The 18,680-nt window shown below is 36.8% G+C and overlaps 1 protein-coding gene across 1 annotated transcript; it reads left to right on the top strand.

The window, feature by feature from the left end:
- Window positions 1-6,114: 6,114 nt before the first annotated feature.
- TRMT61B (tRNA methyltransferase 61B) lies at window positions 6,115-18,587 on the top strand. Its single transcript, XM_044660981.1, has 7 exons — window positions 6,115-6,894; window positions 11,223-11,325; window positions 14,153-14,343; window positions 16,684-16,775; window positions 17,174-17,403; window positions 18,270-18,353; window positions 18,502-18,587. Exons 1-7 carry the CDS (start codon window positions 6,115-6,117, stop codon window positions 18,540-18,542), a joined length of 1,521 nt encoding a protein of 506 aa, XP_044516916.1. The 3' UTR covers window positions 18,543-18,587.
- Window positions 18,588-18,680: the final 93 nt, after the last annotated feature.

Raw genomic sequence — 18,680 nt, forward strand, 5'->3', positions numbered from 1 at the left:
GCCCCGCAGCAGCCACGTGTTCCGCCACGCGCTTGCGCAGCCGGCCTGGGCGGGGTGTGTGGAAAGGAAACTGCCCAGGACGAGACCGGGGCGGAGGGGCGGGGCTTCTGCGTCGGTCCGGGCGCCTGCGCGCGGCGTCCCCTGCTACTTCTGGTTTATGGACTTCCACCTGGGAGGAACTTGGGCCCTTTAAGACTTTCTCTTGTTTTGTAGATGAGGGAACTGTGGTCCTGTAGCCAGACCGGATCTTGGTTGGTGGTCCTCTTTTCCCAAAGGCACCTAATTTAAGTGGAAAAGGAATTTGAAACCCATCTATTTGACTCCAAATTGGGAGATTTTCCTCTATTTCCCTGTATCCGCTCTTCAACTTTTATGGAAGGCAGCTAGCATTAAGACCCAAAAGTATAATGTTGCACAGGTACCTCTGGTTTTTAAAACAATGACATTTTGTTTTGATATCCTCTATTTCCCAGTATATCTTTCCACTCGGATTACAAAGAATTTTTTTTTAAACGCTCTTGAAAGGAACTAAAACCCACCTTGACTTCCCATAATTCCTCTCTTTCTAAAATCCCATTTACAGGAATCTTTCTCAACTCCTCAGTTCTGGTACTTTCTCTCTATTGGTCTTTTCCTATTTATCCTTTATATAGCTTGCTTTATATAGATTTGTTTACATGTTTCCTCCAGTAGATTGGAAGCTCCTTAAGGGCAGGAACTGTCATTTTGTATACTCAGAATAGCACCTAAGTTCACATATAATGGGCACTTAATGTTTATTTATTGATGGGTTGATTGGTATAAGCAGTGTTCCACACATAGTCTTCCATCCTGAAAAGAAATGCTGTCTCATTTCTTCTTTGGGGTCAAACTCTGTCATTAAATTTGCCGACCTGTGTTTTTTGTTTTTTTTTAACTTGGCATAGTCTATTAATAAATCAAAAAAGTATTTATTAAGTACCTGCCAACCAGCAATGTGCTGGATATTAAGTGTCCACGTGGAATCTAGAGACCCCAAACTTGTGGCCTAGTGAGATCTGATGAACCTCAAGTTTTAGGAATAGGTTGGAGACCCCCAAAGCTAGTGCTTGTTCCCTGTTCCCAAGAGAATCCACCCTGAAGGGAATCTCAGGCTAGCAGTTGCAGACTGAATAATGGACCCTAGGGTAAATGCTAAATATCCTTTTGTCTTAGGTAGTCTAGCCCATTGTATCAGAGACTCACCGGGGCTGGGACCCTTTCCCTTATAGCCTAGCCTCTGGCTATGATTCCTTTCCCAGGCATGATTTTATCCAGTCTGTATGATAATGTCAATCATCTTTCCCAGCCTCTGGATCTTCCCAAATGGTATATAAGTTCACCAATTTCTTTTGTTCCTAGGAGTCGTCCAGAGCAGTGGCACTCCCAGGGACCAGAGCAAGCAGTGTTCAATCCTCGGACTCTGCATAAGGCAAGAGGTACACAGCTCTGAGTGGAGGCCTAATCAGCCCTGTTCCCCCTTTTCCTTAAAGAGTGGCTTTTATGACTATTTAATAGTTCTATGTTTTTTCAAAGTTAACATAAGGATATAAATACAAAAGTGAAATAATTGCTGTTGTCAAGAAACATCCAGGAATTCTATAAAGTAGCCAATTTGCACAGGCAATTTTTCAATATGGGATTATTCAAATATCTTTTTGGTGAAAAACAAAACAAAACAACTAATTTGGAATCAGAGTACTCCTGGTTTTAAGCCCCCTTTTTCTATTTACTGTGTGAACTGTAAACATACTTCCCTGGTTTAAAGTTCAGTTTCTTTAGATATAAAATAACATTGGGTAAAATATAAAGCCTCTTGTAGGGTGGGAAATCACCCCAGATAGTGACACAAATTCCCCATAAAAGCATACAATTAAGAAAATTAAGGAATGGACATTTTACTGAAAGATCAAAGAAAATGAAATTGAACTTTAAACCCATCAAAAACAGACACCTTCCAATGGACTACCCTCTCCCAAAGGTCTGGTTCTGCCAAGAGTGAATTCTCTGCAATCCTTGATCAAAGATCAGAAATTATCCTTCATAGCGGTTCATGTTTGTGATTTTCCTAGCAGAGCATCACCAGATTTTTTTTTTCCCAAAAAAAGCCTAAACTCTCTGGGTTGTTGGGAACATTCTCAAGAGCTGAAAGTCTCTGTAATTTCTGTAATTCTCTCTTAAATACTGAAAAAAATCTCTCTAAGGCAACTAGGTGGTATTATTTAGATTTCCTTCTGGGACTCATAGTTGAAGGTATACATTCTCAAAATAAAACAGCAACATACTTCATCCACAGAGACCATTTTGGGGGTAGGGGGTAAGGAAGAGGGAAAAGTGGAAGGAAATAATTAGTTAACTCCCAAACCATACCGTGGTACATCTTTAGTCTATTGAACTCTTTCTCATCTTCCTGAAAATATGCCCAGGATTCCCCAATTCTGAAAAGCCTTCCCTTGACACCCCCCCCTTGCAATTTAATTAGTACTCTAACTCTTTGCTGAAAGTTGTCCATACCTAATGTTTCCACTTCCTTACTAACTACTATCATCTCCTTTCAATCAAGTTGCTTTTCCTAAGATTTTTAATCAAAATAACCTCCTAATTGCCAAATCAAATGGCTTTTATTCAGTCATCTTACTCTGACATCTCTATAGCTTAGAGTTCTTCAGAACATGGCCTAGCCTACCTTTCCAGTCTTATACCATATTTTTCTTCCTGTACCCTGTGGCCCAAGTATATTAGTCTACTTGCTGTTACTCACTCACATATAACACTTCTTCCTTCTCCATGCATTTGTATTGGCTCTACCCCATTCTTGGAATGGTCTCCCTACTCCTCAGAAAATAATTTAGGCCAGTTCCCCAAAATAGTGATAAAGAGACCTACTGTAATTTGATAGAATAAGGTACCAACAGAGATGAAACCCAATTCAACTCACCTAGTCACATCATTTTCAAATTTTAAGATTATATTCACAAGGGACAGCGAGATGGCTCAGTGGATGGAGAGCCAGGCCTATAGGATAGGAGGTCCTGGGTTTAAATCTGACCTCAGACACTTCTTAGCTGTGTGACATTTGGACAAGTTTCTTAATCCTGATTGCTTTGACCTTAACACTGTTCTGCCTTGCAACTAATACTTGGTATTGATTCTAAGACAGAAGGTAAGGGTTAAAAAAAAACACTATTCACAAGATGATTTTACAAGCTATGATCTAGTCAATTAGCTAATGAACATTTTATTGTTTATTATATATTACCTTATATAGATTATAATTTATTAATATTTATTATTATTACTATGTACCAGTCACTGTGCTAAAGCTTAGGAGACAAACTGGGGAAGAGCATCATACAAAGTAGTGTTCAGGAAAACCCAAAATGAAATGATAATGGATACTTTTTCCAGCCCAAGTTGGCACAGAGAGATATTCTGAGGGCTAAGGAAAGGGGTCTAGTTAGGAAAACCAGTACAGAAGCCTTCCAGTGCAAAGACCAAAATGGAGCCTTGCACAGCTATGTGTTTGAGCATGGAGCTAAAACCAGATTGGGGTCTAGGAGACTTCCACAATGCAGGTTGGGCTTGTAGCTATGTATCAAAGCAAGGAGGCCAGATGCAAGCTTGAAATTCTAATGCTAATGAATCTGAGAAGCCTGCAGCTCAGATCAGAGATTAGCTTACAAATGTGTTATTCAGACCCAGAATTGAAACAGTAACACTGCAAAGCTCAGGCTTGGATATTGTGATCTAGACAATTAGTCAATAAACATTTATTAATTTTTATTGTAATTATATTATTTTTATTATAATTTGTTAATATTTATTATTACTGCTATGTACAAGTAACTGCTAAGTCTGGGTATACAAAGAAGGACAAAAAGCAATCTTTGCTCTCAAGCTCATAGTCTAATGTTGAAAACAATACATAAAAATAATCTATCTGATCATGCTCTAGAGTTGACTAATTAGGGCATTGAAAGTTTGGTTGAGCTAATCCTGTGGTTTCTGAAGATCAAAATTTTCAGTACCCAAAGGGAGCACTGTCAGGACCCCAGACAATACAGATCAGTCACAAATAAGGTCCTACCATTTTCTCCAGGAACAAAGAGTCTGACCCTGACATGAAATTCTGGTATCAAGGCTAGAAAAATGAAAAAGCAAAAGAAGATACAATAAATAAATATTGTGGATTCAAGAATGCCCAATATACAAACTACAAAGGAGAGACTAAATATAGACATTTATATAAGAAAATCTCACAGAACTGCTTGGCAACAATGTCAGTTAGGATTCCTGTAAGAAATAAAGCAAGAGTTAAAAATGAACCCGATAAATAATATGAGAGCTCTAGAGTAATGATTCTCAAACTTTTTGGTATTGAGGTTCCTTTTCACTCTTAAAAAATCTTAGCATTATTATGAAAATAGTTTTGATGTCATCCAACCTAGTGAAAGCATCTCAGGGACCCTCAGGGGGTCCTTGAAATACACTTAGAACTACTTAGAGAAAACAATTAGAAAGGAATGAGAATTTAAAGAAAAAGACAAGAGCTAAGTAATTTAATATAGGAAGTGTCCTCCCCTCCAGCACCCAAAGAGATTCTTTGTGAGGCTGCTGAACATGTATTTTGCATTCAATTCACCTCAGATTTTAGTATCTAAGCGACTCATAGAATTATCATGGAAATATAGTAAAGTATCCTTTACTTTAAAGGTCTCCTGCCTGCGGTGAATTTAGTCCTTCAACTACAGGGTCTGTTTGTTGGTAACAACTTTTCTGTGCAGAGAAACATGCTATTATAGAAATCTACTCCCTCTAAGGACCTGGTTTTGGATCTTACTTCTGACTCCTAACTAGCAGAGGTACCTTGCTTAATCTAAGCCTCACTTTCCCCACTTGTAAAGTGGGAGTAATGGCATCTACCTTAGAGTTGTTTTGAAGTTAAATTAAATATGCGCCCATCACTTTGCAAACATTAAATTGCAACGTACACTTTAAGTTGCAAAGATGAATCAATCTATAAATGCTATTTAAGAATTAGGAAATTAGAGAAAAAGAATGCAAAAAAACTTTTTGTTAAACCACTTACTAGGTGCCAGGCCTTGTTCAAAATGCTGTGGAGTTTTCATTCTAAAGGGGTAAGACAACTCAGAAAAAGAACATGAAAGGGGCCTAGGAAAAAGGTAGAGAAAGTCTGGAATACAGCCTGGAAAGGAATGGAATATGGCTGGTTTGAATGCCCTCTTTAAATGGAAATTCTGAGAGGAGCTGTCCAATCAGAGGGAAGAGGCCACAGAGGTGGAATTTGAGAATTCCAAGACTTAAGTGGGATTCCAAGATGAAAAGGTTTTCAAGTGGTAGAGAAAGTCCAGAGTGCATCCTGGAGAGGAATGAGAGAAACAAGAGAAAAGACAGTTCTTGCCCTTAAGAAGTTTACATTCTAACTGAGGAAAACATCTCAAATTTGAAGGTGGTGGCTAGGGAGAGTGCTTTGGTTTTATAAGTTACTAGGATAATGAGAAGAGCCATTGGCGATTAAGTTGACACATTCTTCCTAGGAATGATAGCCATAGAGAACCACAGTGGAAAAGTGCATCCCTCCACCTAGTGGGATACTCTGCTCAGGCATTCAGTTCAACAAGTATTTATTAAGTGCCAGTTAGGAGCTGGGACTAGCAGGATACAGACCCAAAAAAGAACAAATCCTTGAAAAACCCAGGCCTGTCCCAGCAGCTACCACGGATCCTTTCCACACTGAAGCCGCCTAAGAGGACCTGAAGCCAGAGCACTTACTCGGTGTCTCCACCCGAGTTCTTAGTGCGGAAGGGTGTTTTTGCCTTTCCTTGTAACCCCAGCGCTCGGCATAGGGCCGGGCACAAAGTAGGTGATTCACAAATTAACGAGATTAATTAACTGACCTATTGCCTGGCTGGCCAATTAGCCATTTGACCAGGAAAGCTTCCCTTGCCAGGCTTTACGTCACTAGTGCGGAAACGAGGCTACTCTCTTGGTTCCGGGCTAGTTCCCGGATCCGGAAGACTTCACTCACCCTGTAGACGTCACTAACCTGCGACCGTACCGGCAGCGACGGAAACCATGCTTCTGCCTGCTGAGAAATGCTGTTCGCTGTTGTTCCAGTGGTTGCTGGGAAGTGGGCTCCGACTTGTGCGCTGCCAGCCCAGGAGGTTCTCGGGCTGCCTGTTGATTCCACTAAGGCGAAGCCCTAGCTGTCTTTTAGGAGGGACTGGGTCGCGGTCCTGTGCCTCCTTTCCCAGAGCTCCTGGGGATTTGGGTGAATGGAGCGAGACTTGGGGGAAAGATGGGAACCTTACGGAGGAGCCCTCTGATACTTCTGTTCCGCAGCCCGGGGATGTATCCTGGTCTCAGCCTTCCGGAGTCCAGGCTACCCAATCTTTTTGTTTGGAGAAGCTTACGAGATTGTTACCAGAGGAGAGGCTGCCTCCAGAAGTCAAGTATGTGACCACTGGCCAAGAGGAGTACAGCGACGAAAGAGAGGCGACCTTCCTGCTTCCACTACGAACTCCGGGAGATTGCTGTAAAGCCCAGCAATCTCAGTCTAAAGAGCTTCCTGCACGCTCTATCAAGTCAAGTCCCAAGGAATTCCCCTTTCAACCTGGGGACCTTCTTTACGCAGAATTCCAAAAAGGCGAAAATACATTTAAAAGATTGTTTAAGTTGGAGGCTACAGGACAATTAAGCAGTAACTGGGGAGTAATTCCATACGAAGAAATGATTGGGAAGTTACCTGGCCAATTATTTAGAAGTTCCCGTGGTCACCACGTTATGCTGAGAAGACCAGCATTGGAGGAGTTTGTTTTATTGATGAAAAGAGGGCCTACTATATCGTATCCAAAGGTAATGCCCATTATTTATGCAACCACTAGTTCCTGAACTGGCACATATGATGGCCTACTGTATCAGAACTTTAAAACTTAAGCCCTAATGAAAATATTTAGCCCTGTACTTTCTTTCTTTTTTTTTTTTTTTTAACCCTTACCTTCCGCCTTGGAGTTAATATTGTGTATTGGCTCCCAGGCAGAAGAGTGGTAAGGGTAGGCAATGGGGGTCAAATGACTTGCCCAGGGTCACCCAGCTGGGAAGTGTCTGAGGCCAGATTTGAACCTAGGACCTTCAGTCTCTAGGCCTGGTTCTCAATTCACTGAGCTACCCAGCTGCCCCCAGCCCTGTTCTTTCAGTTGTACTTAAAATGTATATATGACCTTTAATTTTTTTAGAGTACCATTTATTTCCATATGCTAGACACTTGGAAATACAAAAACACAAAGAATGAATCAATCACTACTGTCATGGAATCGCATTATTTTTTGCCTTTGATCTTTTTATTCCGAGATATTTTATTTACCCATTTATATGTAATAACAATTTTTAACATACGTTTTCCAAAATTATAAGATCCAAATTGTCTCCCTCCTCCCTCTCAGAGATGGCAAGCAATTTCGTCCAGGTTACACATGTATTATCATGCAAAACACACTTACATATTGGTCGTTGTTATAAGAGAATACTCATATAACACCAAAACCCACAAATAAAAATATAAACTGTGATAAATAGTATACTTTGATTTGCATCCTACTCCAACAATTCTTTCTCTGGTGGCAGATCACATTCTTTGTCATAAGTCCTTAGAAATTGTCCTGGATCATTGTAATGTTGAGAGTAGCTAAGTCTTTTACAGGTGATTATTCCACAATATTGCTGTTACTGTGTGCTGTGTAGGTCTTTCCAGCTTTTTATGAAATCATCCTGCTTATTATTTCTTACAGCACCATATGTAGTTACATATATAACCTTGTATATACTTATATAATATAGTATTCTATCACCATCATATACCACAGTTTGTTCAGTCATTACCCAATTGATGGGCATCCTTTCAATTTCTAATTCTTTGTCATCACAAGAAGAGTTGTTATAAATATTTTTGTGCTAATAGGTCCTTTTCCTTTTCATGAACTCTTTGGGATATAGATCTAGTAGTATTACAGGATTAAAAGCTCTGAACAGTTTTATAGCCCTTTGTTCCAAATTGCCCTCCAGAATGGTTGGATTAGTTTACAACTTCACCAGTGATGCATTAATGTTCCAACTTTACCACATCGACTCCAACATTTATCACTTTTCCTTTACTATCATATTGGCCAATCTCAGAGCTGTTTCAGTTTTCATTTCTTTCTTTTTTTTTTTTAACCCTTAACTTCTGTGCATTGGCTCATAGGTGGAAGAGTGGCAAGGTGGGCAGTGGGGGTCAAGTGACTTGCCCAGGGTCACACAGCTGGGAAGTGTCTGAGGCTGGCTTTGAACCTAGGACCTCCAATCTCTAGGCCTGACTCTCAATCCACTGAGCTACCCAGCTGCCCCTAGTTTTCATTTCTTTAATCGAGTGATTTAGAACAATTTTTCATATGATTATTAATAGCTTTGATTTCTTCATCTGAAAAATTGCTTGTTCATATCCTTTGCCATTTGTCAATTGGGAAATGACTTGTATTCTTATGAATTTAACAGATATTTGAGAAATTAGACTTTTATCAGAGAAATTTGCTTTAAAATTTTTTCCTCCAGTTTCCCTTCTAATCTTAGTTATATTTGGTTTTGTTTGTGCAAAACCTTTTTAATTTAATATAATCAAAATTATTCATTTTACACCTTAATGCTTTTTCTCTCTTGTTTGGCCATACATTCTCTTCTCCAAGAATCTGCCAGCTAAACTATTTTATATTCTCCTAATTTATTTATAGTATCACTTTATATATAAATCATATGCCCATTTTGACCTTATCTTGGTAGGAGGTGTGAGATAATTTGTCTGTTTCTTGTTTCTGCCGTAATTTTTTTCCAGTTTTCCCAGCAGTTTTTGTCAAATAGTGAATTCTTGTTCCAAAAGCTGGGATCTTTATTTAGGTTTATCAAACACTAGATTGCTAAGGTCATATACTCCTGTATATTGTGTATCTAATCTATTCCATTGACCTACCATTAAGTTTCTTAGCCAGTACCAGACTGTTTTGATGATTACTGCTTTATAATACAGTTAAAATGCTACTATCAGGACCACCTTCCTTCACATTTTTTTCATTAATTCCCGTGATATTCTTGATCTTTTGTTCTTCCGGTGAATTTTATTATTTTTCCCAGTTCTGTGAAATAATTTTTGGTAATTTGATTGGCACGGCACTGAATAAGTAAATTAATTTAGGTAGAATTGTCGTTTTAATTATATTAGCCCAGCCTACCCATGAGCAACTAATATTTTGTTTTTGACCTTTAAGATTATATTTTGGGGGGTTTAGATTCCTTTTTTGGAGGAGGGATCAGGATCTGATTATCAGAGGCTTGATTTTTTTTTTTCCTGCTATTACAAAACCCAGAGAGATACCAAAGTGTAGAAGGATCTTCATTGGTAGAGAAAGAAAGAGTATCCACATTAATGAAATTACAGTTTTTTAAAGTATTGAAATATGCATAATAGAATATAAACTCTTTGTGCACAGGGACTGTTTGTTTTTTATTTATATCTCCAGCACCTAGCACAGTGCTTGGTATGTTGTAAGTATTCAATAAATGATTGTTGAACAAATATTATGTTCTCATTCTGATTAATGTAGTTAACCAGTTCATGAACTATACATTTATTTACACATTTTTTTCCCAAGGCTAATTCATGTAGCAGTAGACAGTTGTAAGATGAAGGGCTGGATTTCCAAAGAGATATTAGGATTAAATAGAGAAATATGGGAGTCATTAAAGAATAGGAGAGTTGAAGCTGTGGAAATAGAGAAACAACAATAAAGGAGTAAAAAAGGACAGAACCTTAAGAAATACCTACCTTTAAGGGTCAGAAAGATGAAGAATCAGCAGATGTAAGGATGGTTTGAAGCAGTGTAGGAGAACCAGAAGATGGGTATCTCTGAAGCTAAGAAAGGAGAAAATAATCAGAAGGAGGGAGTGATCATTAGTGTTAAATGCTTTAGAGAGATCAGAGAAGATGTGGATTATAAAAAAGCCTTTAGCTCTGTCAAATAGGAAGTTACTTTGAGAGCAATTATAGTAGATTACTATATTATAGTATTACTATATTATAGTAGATTGAGAAATTGAAAAAGGTTGGGGAGTAGTGTGAGTGATAAGGCTGTAGGGACTTTGGGTACAAGTAGCTTTCAAGAAATTAAATTAAACATTAAATATTAAAAATGTTTATATTTATTAGGGGAGGAGTAACTTGACCAGAACTGTGTTATAAGAAGATCACAAAGAACTAATAGCACTGAAGGATAGATTAGAAGGAAAGCCTAAAGATAAAAACCAGTTTGAGGCTATTGTAGTCATTCAGGCTCAAGAAGATATGATTTAAAGTAGTAGCAGTAGCTTTGGAAAGAAGAGGCAAAATTTGAGATGGTATGCAGACAATTGACAGATCTTGAAGAATGATTGGAGGTAAGAAAGGGAAGAATCAAAGATAACTCAGCTTTTGAATCTAGATTACTAGAGAATTGGTGGTGTCGATAACATAGAAAAGAATGATGTGTTATTTTGGAGAGTGATATATGGAGTTGGGTTTTAGATGTGTTAAGTTTGAGGTGCTAGTTGATCATTCATGTGGAAACATCTATCAGATACCTGGAAAGAAAGAATTGCAATTTAAATGAGAGCTGTGTCTAGGTTATAAAATTTAGAATCTTCAGATGATAGTTGAAGATTTTGATAGTGTTTGAAAACTACAGTGGAAATATTAGTGAGAGGAAGCAGCCTAGGACAGAACTGTGGAGAAAATCTTTAAGGATCATAGGGAGGAAGGAGTCATTTAAAAAGATGAGTGGGAAGAGCCAGAGGGTGTAGGAGGACCAAGATTTGTACAGTGCTTTGAAGAGATGGATGTTTAATAAGGTCATGTGCTGCATAGGCTGAAGATTAACAATGAGAAAATATTATTAATTATTATTAAGAGGGTTTATTATTATTTATAATTATGATTATTAAGAGGGTTTTGGTGACTTTTAATTGAACAATATAAATTATATTAACTGTTACTGTAAGCTATTTATGAGCTAAGACCATGTTTTATATTTCTTTTGTTTTTTCTTCTTCCTACCCTACATACCTAATATACTATTCAGGCTGTCGATAATAAAGGTAACTCCAAATTATCACTTTTTTCCTAGGATATGAATATGATGTTGATGATGATGAATATTAAACAAGGTGATATCATTTTGGACGTTGGCTCTGGTTCTGGTGGAATGAGTTTGTTTTTATCACAAGCAGGTAAAAATATTATGATTAGATTAAGCAAGAGGAAATAATTTCATTTTGTGTAAATGGCAAGAATTTGTAATAATGGTAAACATGGGCCTCTGTAAATACAAAGAAAGGCAAAAGCACCTGAGAATGCATTCTAGTTGGGGGAGATGTGAGTAGGATTTGTGCCATCCTGGCAGCTCTGAATGGAAGGAAGGGGACAAGTAGGGGAGAACTTGTGAAGGTAGAAAGGAATAAGATATGAAAACAAATTGAATATACAAGGTGAATGAGAGTTGAGGAGTTGAGGATGGTGAGATTTTTGAGCCTGGGTGTCTGGATAGTGGTACCCTTGACTAATAGGAAGGTTTGGGGAGGAGGTGAATTCTGTTATGTATAATAATAATACTCTTTCAGGAAAGATCTAGCAGTTCTTTACTTTTCCCAATCTTCCACAGCCTCCTTATAAAGAGTAGCATTTGTATTCTTCCTCTACTCCTTTCAGTTCTGGAACCATGAACAAAGATCAAATCACCTGTTCATATCCTGAATAGGGTGGGTCAGTCTGTTTTCCTATAGCCTGACTCCCATTCCTTTGAGTGTAGGGGCAGTCTTATGTATTTTGAGTCCCTAGGCCTTAGCAAAATGCTTACATTTGAAAGCAAGCCCTTAATGCTTTTTCATCCATTTAATGTGACAGGCTTCTAAACAAATTTCCCTAAACCAAATGGGAGCCACTGTTGATATCTTTTCTGTTGAACCTTTATCCAGTTTTCTATTGTTTCTCTTAACAGTTCCTCTCTTTTCTACCTTTTCTTAGGTGCCTTGACCATTTGTCTTCTATATTCAAACTTCTACCCAGCATTCAGTCTTAAAGCTAAAAGGGATCTCGTAGGTCATCTAGTTTAACCTCTTATTTGAAAGACATGGAAACTAAGGCCTAGAGAAATTAAGTTATCTGCCTCATGCCATATAGTAGTTTGTGATAAAACTTCGATTGAATACAATCATAAACTTTTGAGTTCAAAAGCGTCTTTCTCTGTACCACCAGGTGGCATAGTGCAAACCATTTCAAATATGTTTTCCGTGTACTTCCTAGTTAGGCATTCTGAACAATAGTGTCTCATTCTTTTGCAATGAAATTAATAGTCACTAGAAGTGAAAGTATGGTATAAGACAGTGATGGTGAACTTATGGCATGGATGCCAAAGATGGCATGCAGAGTGCTCTCTGTGGGCATGCAGCTGCATCTCCCCCCACCCCTCAGTTTGTTACTAGAAAGGCAGATCGACTTGGGCAGAGCTGTTTCTCCCCCTCCCCACCTGATGACATTTTTTCTCATCCCCTGCGCCCCTCTGCCCAGCAACCCAATGGAAATGAACAGGGGGTAAGGTGAGCAGCTCACAGGCAGCAAAGTTGGAGGGGAGCAGAGCTCCCAGGCCACTCCCCTTCCCCTCTCTACACTCTCTGAGGACATTCCTCACTTGACCCACTCCTCTGCGCAGGAGCCCAATGGGGAAGGATTCCTCCCTCCCCTGGTTTAGATGAGGGGGGGGGAAGGCCCTGGCACTCCATCTTTAAATGGTTCGCCATCACTGGTACAGGATATACAGAGTTGGTCTCAAGAGTCTGAAAGATCTGGGTTCAAGTGCTATCTCTGACAGAAGAGACCCTAAATAAATCACTTGATCTCTCAGTGCCCCAGGCAACTTTCTAAGACTATAAATTCTAGAGAAGGTATGAATCTGCATTTGTTGATGGAGTTTACTTAACTGGGAATTTACAATGCCAATAAAATCACAAATCTGGTCCAACAAAAAATGCAGTCACAATAGATTACTTTTGATAGTAGGAAAAGCTCATCATTAAATTGCTAAATCTGTCAATAGTTTAACCTACAGGGGGTAGCTCAGTGGATTGAGAGTCAGGCCTAGAGATGGGAGGTCCTAGGTTCAAATCTGGCCTCAGACACTCCCAGCTGTGTGACCCTGGGCAAGGTGCCCACCCTTACCACTCTTCCACCTATGAGCCAATACACAGAAGTTAAGGGTTAAAAAAAAAAATAGTTTAACCTACAGAAGTGTGGGGTTTTAACCAATCCAAAGTTTGGTTATATAGATTTGATGGCTATTATTTCTAAGTAAATTAAATTGATTCAGTATAATGATCTTCTTGCTAAAGTATATGTATGTTAGATTTGTTTTAAATGGTTTGTATTTCTTCTTCTCATTTAGTAGTCTAATTTCTATAGTATGGATCAAAATGGGATTTCCCATTATATTGTCAGATTTAGGATATAGATTTAATAGCTATGGAACTAAACTTATCTTTTTACCTCTTCACTAGATGCTGCTTTCCTTTAATATCTTGTTCTGTACTAAGTCAGTATTGGGCCTATCAAATCTCTTTTTTGATTTAGTCTTTTATTAAGTTAAACAAATGAATAAGCATTTATTAAGTACTCACTATGTGGTAAGCTCTGTCATTGCTTTGAAGGAACTTGCATCCTAATGAATGAAACAACACATTTAGGGGAGGGGTGTTTTGGTTGAAAGTACTGGACAGAGAGTAGCATCATAGGCGAGTAAATAAAAATAATCTTTCTAATAGCAGCTGCAGTACCAATTTGATTATGGATCCAAAATTAAACAGCTATGTACAAATAAGCCATATACAGGATAAAATGGAAATAATCAACAGAGGGGAGCGGAAAGCACTGACATCAAGAGGTATTGGGAAAGACTTCCTAAGGAAGATAGGAAATTCTTTTCTCTTTGCTATTTTTAAAAAGCAACAACATTAAAAAATTATGAAATATTCCTATTATTCAATTTTATTCCTTCATTTATTTTAGTTGGAGTACAGGGACAAGTTAAAAGTTTTGAAATTAGAAAAGACCACCACAACCAGGCTAAGAAGAACTACAAGTGCTGGCGTGATGCATGGAAGATTAGTCATATAGAAGAATGGCCAAATAATGTGGATTTCATTCATAAGGATATTTTGGAAGCTGCTGAGGACATAGAATCCATAATATTTGATGGGGTAAATCTTCTGAAAGTGTGTTCTAGAACATTAAGTACTCAAACTATATGAATTTAAGGTTGGATTGAACCAAAAGGGAAGAAGTCTGTTTATTTCATGGTCCTTCTTTATATAATATAAAGGTCTGTTATATCAACTGTTTTTTCACTTGTAGGATATTTTCCTGACATGCAAACATGAAATCCAAAAGCAACATATCATTCAGATTATTTTCTCCCAGACCATAAGCCTTATAACTCGTATTTCCAAATTTCTCTTTTCCTTGAGGATAATGACTACTTCATTTTTGGCTTTGTATATATGACCTAGTACCTTGCAGAGTAAGGGGCTTAATAAATGTTTTTTGAATTGAATTTTTCCTCTACTTAATGATAAACACCTTGTTTCTTCTGTTGAAACATTTTAACTAGGCAGAAACTTTAAAAAAAAATTTTATTCAGTCCCTTTCTCCCCTCCTCTACCACCCATAAAATACATCCTCCAGCAAAATGTATAGATTATGTTTCCACTTCTCAGTTCATTCTCTGGAGGTGAACATTCATAAGTTATTCTTCAAATATTAAATCTGTAGCTGTGTATAATGTTCTCATGGTGCTATTAGTGTCACTCTCATTATCTCATGAAGTTCTAAGTCTTTTTTTTTTTTTTTGGTTAATCTGTTCATCATTTCTTATAGTGCAGTAGTTTTCAATCATAATTATATACAATTTGTTCAGACATTTCCCAGTTAATGGATATCCCCTCAAATTCTAGTTCTTTGCCACCACAAAGAGAGGTACAATAAATATTTTGAAACACAGAGATTATTTTTCTTTTTCCCTCATCTCCTTGGAAAATAAGCCCAGCACTGGTATGGCTAGATCTAAAGATATATGCCAGTTGATTAGGGAGGATTTTCTTTTTAATTATATTGATTCTGCTAATCCATGAGCAACATATCTCCACTTTTTAGCTCTGACTTTATTGTATAAAAAGTTCTATAATTATTTTCATGTAGATCTTGGGTTCCTTTTGGCATATATACTTGTAAGTATTTTATTCTGTGATTATTTTAAGTGGAGTATCTCTTAGGTGGGAATTCATTAGGTAGAATGATTGAAGAATATTTTCTAGTTAAGTGAATATTCTTGTTAAGTTTTCATATTAACACAAGTCAAGTTATCAAAAAATTAGACTATCTCATTAATATTGACAACTTACTGGACATAATTTGCCTTCAGTGAAAGTTTTAAGTAGACTATAGACTCTGTATGACTCAGCATTATGATGTAACAGCCTGAGATATTGGGCTACAATAAGTGAGGCATTGCTTCTAGGAATAAAGAACTGGTAGGCTATATTCTTCCAGGTTAAATTAAATCTGAAAGTGTTCTGGGTATCACAGGTTTAGAAAGATATTGATAAGCTGGAGAGTCCTGAGAAAAGCAGCAAAAATGGTTAAAGAACTTGAATTTATTCCATGTAGAGATTGTTTGAAGGACCTGAAGAAAATCTGGAGAAGTCTCAGGGATATGATGGAGATCTTTAAATATTTGATTGACAACAATAAATCATGTTAGTATAAGGCTGTGGCGGGGAACCTATGGCATGTGCATCAGAGGAGTTGCTCAGAGTCCTCTCTGTGGGCATGCCAGCACAGAGTTCACTAGAGTTAGTTACTAGAAAGGCAAAGGGATGCGAGGGCAGGTTGCTCCCCTCCCCCTCTCTACACACACCTGAGGACATCACCACCCTTCTAAAAGGTTCACCCTCACTGGCATAAGGTATCACTCAGTAAATATTTAATATTGTAAATGGCCTCACATTGTTGTACTGTATCTGTCTTTCTTCATTACTAGTAAGATTCAGTGATGGTGGTCATTAGTGGTGGTGGAGCATATCAGGAAATTAAGACTTGACTATGGTTTTAAAAACAAGTATATTAATAAGACCTTTAAAAATAAATTAACAGATACTATAATTTCCCTATATCAAACTTGTGATTTTTATCCTGTATGTTAAATTAAAACAAGGAGATTTTGAATAATGTCTTTTATTATTAAAAGTTTAGATGAAATGTATAAATTTTAAAAAAGAAATTCAAAGAAAAATGCAAAATTAAGTGTCTAAGGCATGTCATTCTCTTTTTATAGTCAGAATCTAGATATACTGACAATTATAACCAGACAGGTAAACCAATATCAATCATATGACAATTGTCAATACTACATTCTAATGAAAAACATTAACTGTATGAAATAGCTTTCCAAAAGTAAACTACCTCTGTTCTATTTCTCTAACATATACCCTCACATTTTGTGCCTTTACTTAAAAAGTGCAATGCATATTCTCTCTTTACAGGTGGCTTTGGACATGCTAAATCCTCAAATCGCCTTGCCTATTGTATATCCAAATCTTAAGCAAGGTGGCATATGTGCAGTATATCTAGCAAAGTGAGTATCTGATGTGATACTAAAGACATTTTAATTTCATTGAAATATCAAGTTTGATTGTTTAATTACAATTTGTGGAAACAAACATACAGTAAAACTCATGAAGTATTATACTTACCTGGAGATTGTCATAATTTCTAGTTAAGCCCACATCTTTTATATAAATTGTCATAAACAAGGAAAGCTATAATATAGATGTTATGCTAACACCAGAATCTAAATGAGATTCTCACTTGCTCTCAAGTTTCTTGCTGAATACAATTGCTTTTTTTCCAAATTATTTTCAACCTTGACTTAATGCTGTATTTAGATTATTTTTAGTGGTATGATGAATTTATTTTAAAAATATATAGTAGTCTCATTAAGATTTCAATATATAGTCTTCATTTCTCTGAAAGTATCACACAGGTAATTGAACTTTTAGAAGGAATTCGTATCTGCAAACTTTCACTCTCATGTGAACAGATAACAGAAGTTCTTCTTAGAGACTGGTTAGTATGCCCAGCAAAAAGGAAAGATGGCACTTTAGCCCAAAGAGTACAGCCTAAAGTCAGTGTGGATTTAAAGTTACATTCCAAAAGGGAAATTGAAACAGAAGAAAGTGAGAATATACAAGAGAATGATTGTGGTAAGCATGACTTTTTTGATATGAAAATGTCTTCCATAGTAAATGGACTGTGGGTTTCAGAGTATTGAATAAATTACCACTTGAGTCATTTAATACTTAACTTCTTTTAGGCACTGAAATATGGTTCTTATTCATGTGCAGTTAATTTAGAACTTTCCAAATACATCAAGTTCATATTTTTTCAGAGGGTAACTCCTAACTTTTTCTTGCTTCTCAGTGACTTTTGTTGTTGTTTGGCTCTTTGGAGGTGTTGAGTTGCTTAATGTATATAATATTTTAAAATGATTTCTATAGGGTTTGTGAAATGGGTTGTATACATTAATTTCTATAAAGAAACTCCCAATATTAGTAGTTTTGATGAAAAAGTGTTCACATTTAGATAATATGGCCTATAAGGCAAATAGGTTTTTAAAATGTATTTATAAAGAAAACATCTAGAGGTATAAAGGACCTGCAAACATGAATAAACTGAGGATGATTAAACAAAGGGGATATTTTATGATTTATAACGTAGTGACCTAACATTTGTTGCTTTGAAAAGTTTAAAAGAAGTGAATTTGGAAAAACCTATGGTATGTATGTGTTGCTTAGCCCTCAGTTCTATAAATTAGTATCTAAACCTTGATCACTTGATTGTACAGACACCTTACAAACAAAGACAAGGTGATGTTTTGACAAGTTTATTTTTTAAGACAGCAGAGATGAAAATTGAATATAGAATTAACTTACCTGGGGGAAATATTATATTAACCAAAGATTAAAAATGTATTAACAAAGGAGGAGTAATGTAATACATTGATAGCTCTTAAATCAAGTTTTGAAGATTTCTTTGTAGTTTATTACATATATTGTTTGTTTGAATCTAGGTGAATCACTTCCTGGTTTTCCATATAGCTCAATTCCCTACATTGCCAGACCCTTTCATTGTCAAGCTAATTATAATCACACAGGTGAGTGATATTCAGGAAATAATTTTTACATTAAATAAAATGTTAAATGTTTTTAACCACATTTATAATTTAACATTTTAAACTCAGTTACCCATGTTAAGTGAATCCTATGTCATTTTAATGACACTGCTTTTTTCTCTTAAATTAGCTTTTCTTGTCAAATTGAGGAAGTTCAACCCAGAACATTAACCAAGTACTCCAGATGGCTGACTACAACTAATTTCAAGATTGCAAAGTACCAAGATAAACTTAATATTGTAAATGATCATTTTAACAGATTTGTTGTTTTATCTTTGTTATTACTTTGATTTACAAATCTTTATTTAT

This window comes from Gracilinanus agilis, chromosome 2 (assembly GCF_016433145.1).
Source record: "Gracilinanus agilis isolate LMUSP501 chromosome 2, AgileGrace, whole genome shotgun sequence".
Classification (NCBI taxonomy): domain Eukaryota; kingdom Metazoa; phylum Chordata; class Mammalia; order Didelphimorphia; family Didelphidae; genus Gracilinanus; species Gracilinanus agilis.

Coding starts and splice junctions, on each gene's coding strand:
- TRMT61B (XM_044660981.1), top strand. CDS start 6,115: ATGCTTCTGCCTGCTGAGAAATGCTGTTCGCTGTTGTTCCAGTGGTTG. Junction 6,895..11,222: donor CTACTATATCGTATCCAAAG/GTAATGCCCATT, acceptor CTTTTTTCCTAG/GATATGAATATGATGTTGAT. Junction 11,326..14,152: donor TTTGTTTTTATCACAAGCAG/GTAAAAATATTA, acceptor CATTTATTTTAG/TTGGAGTACAGGGACAAGTT.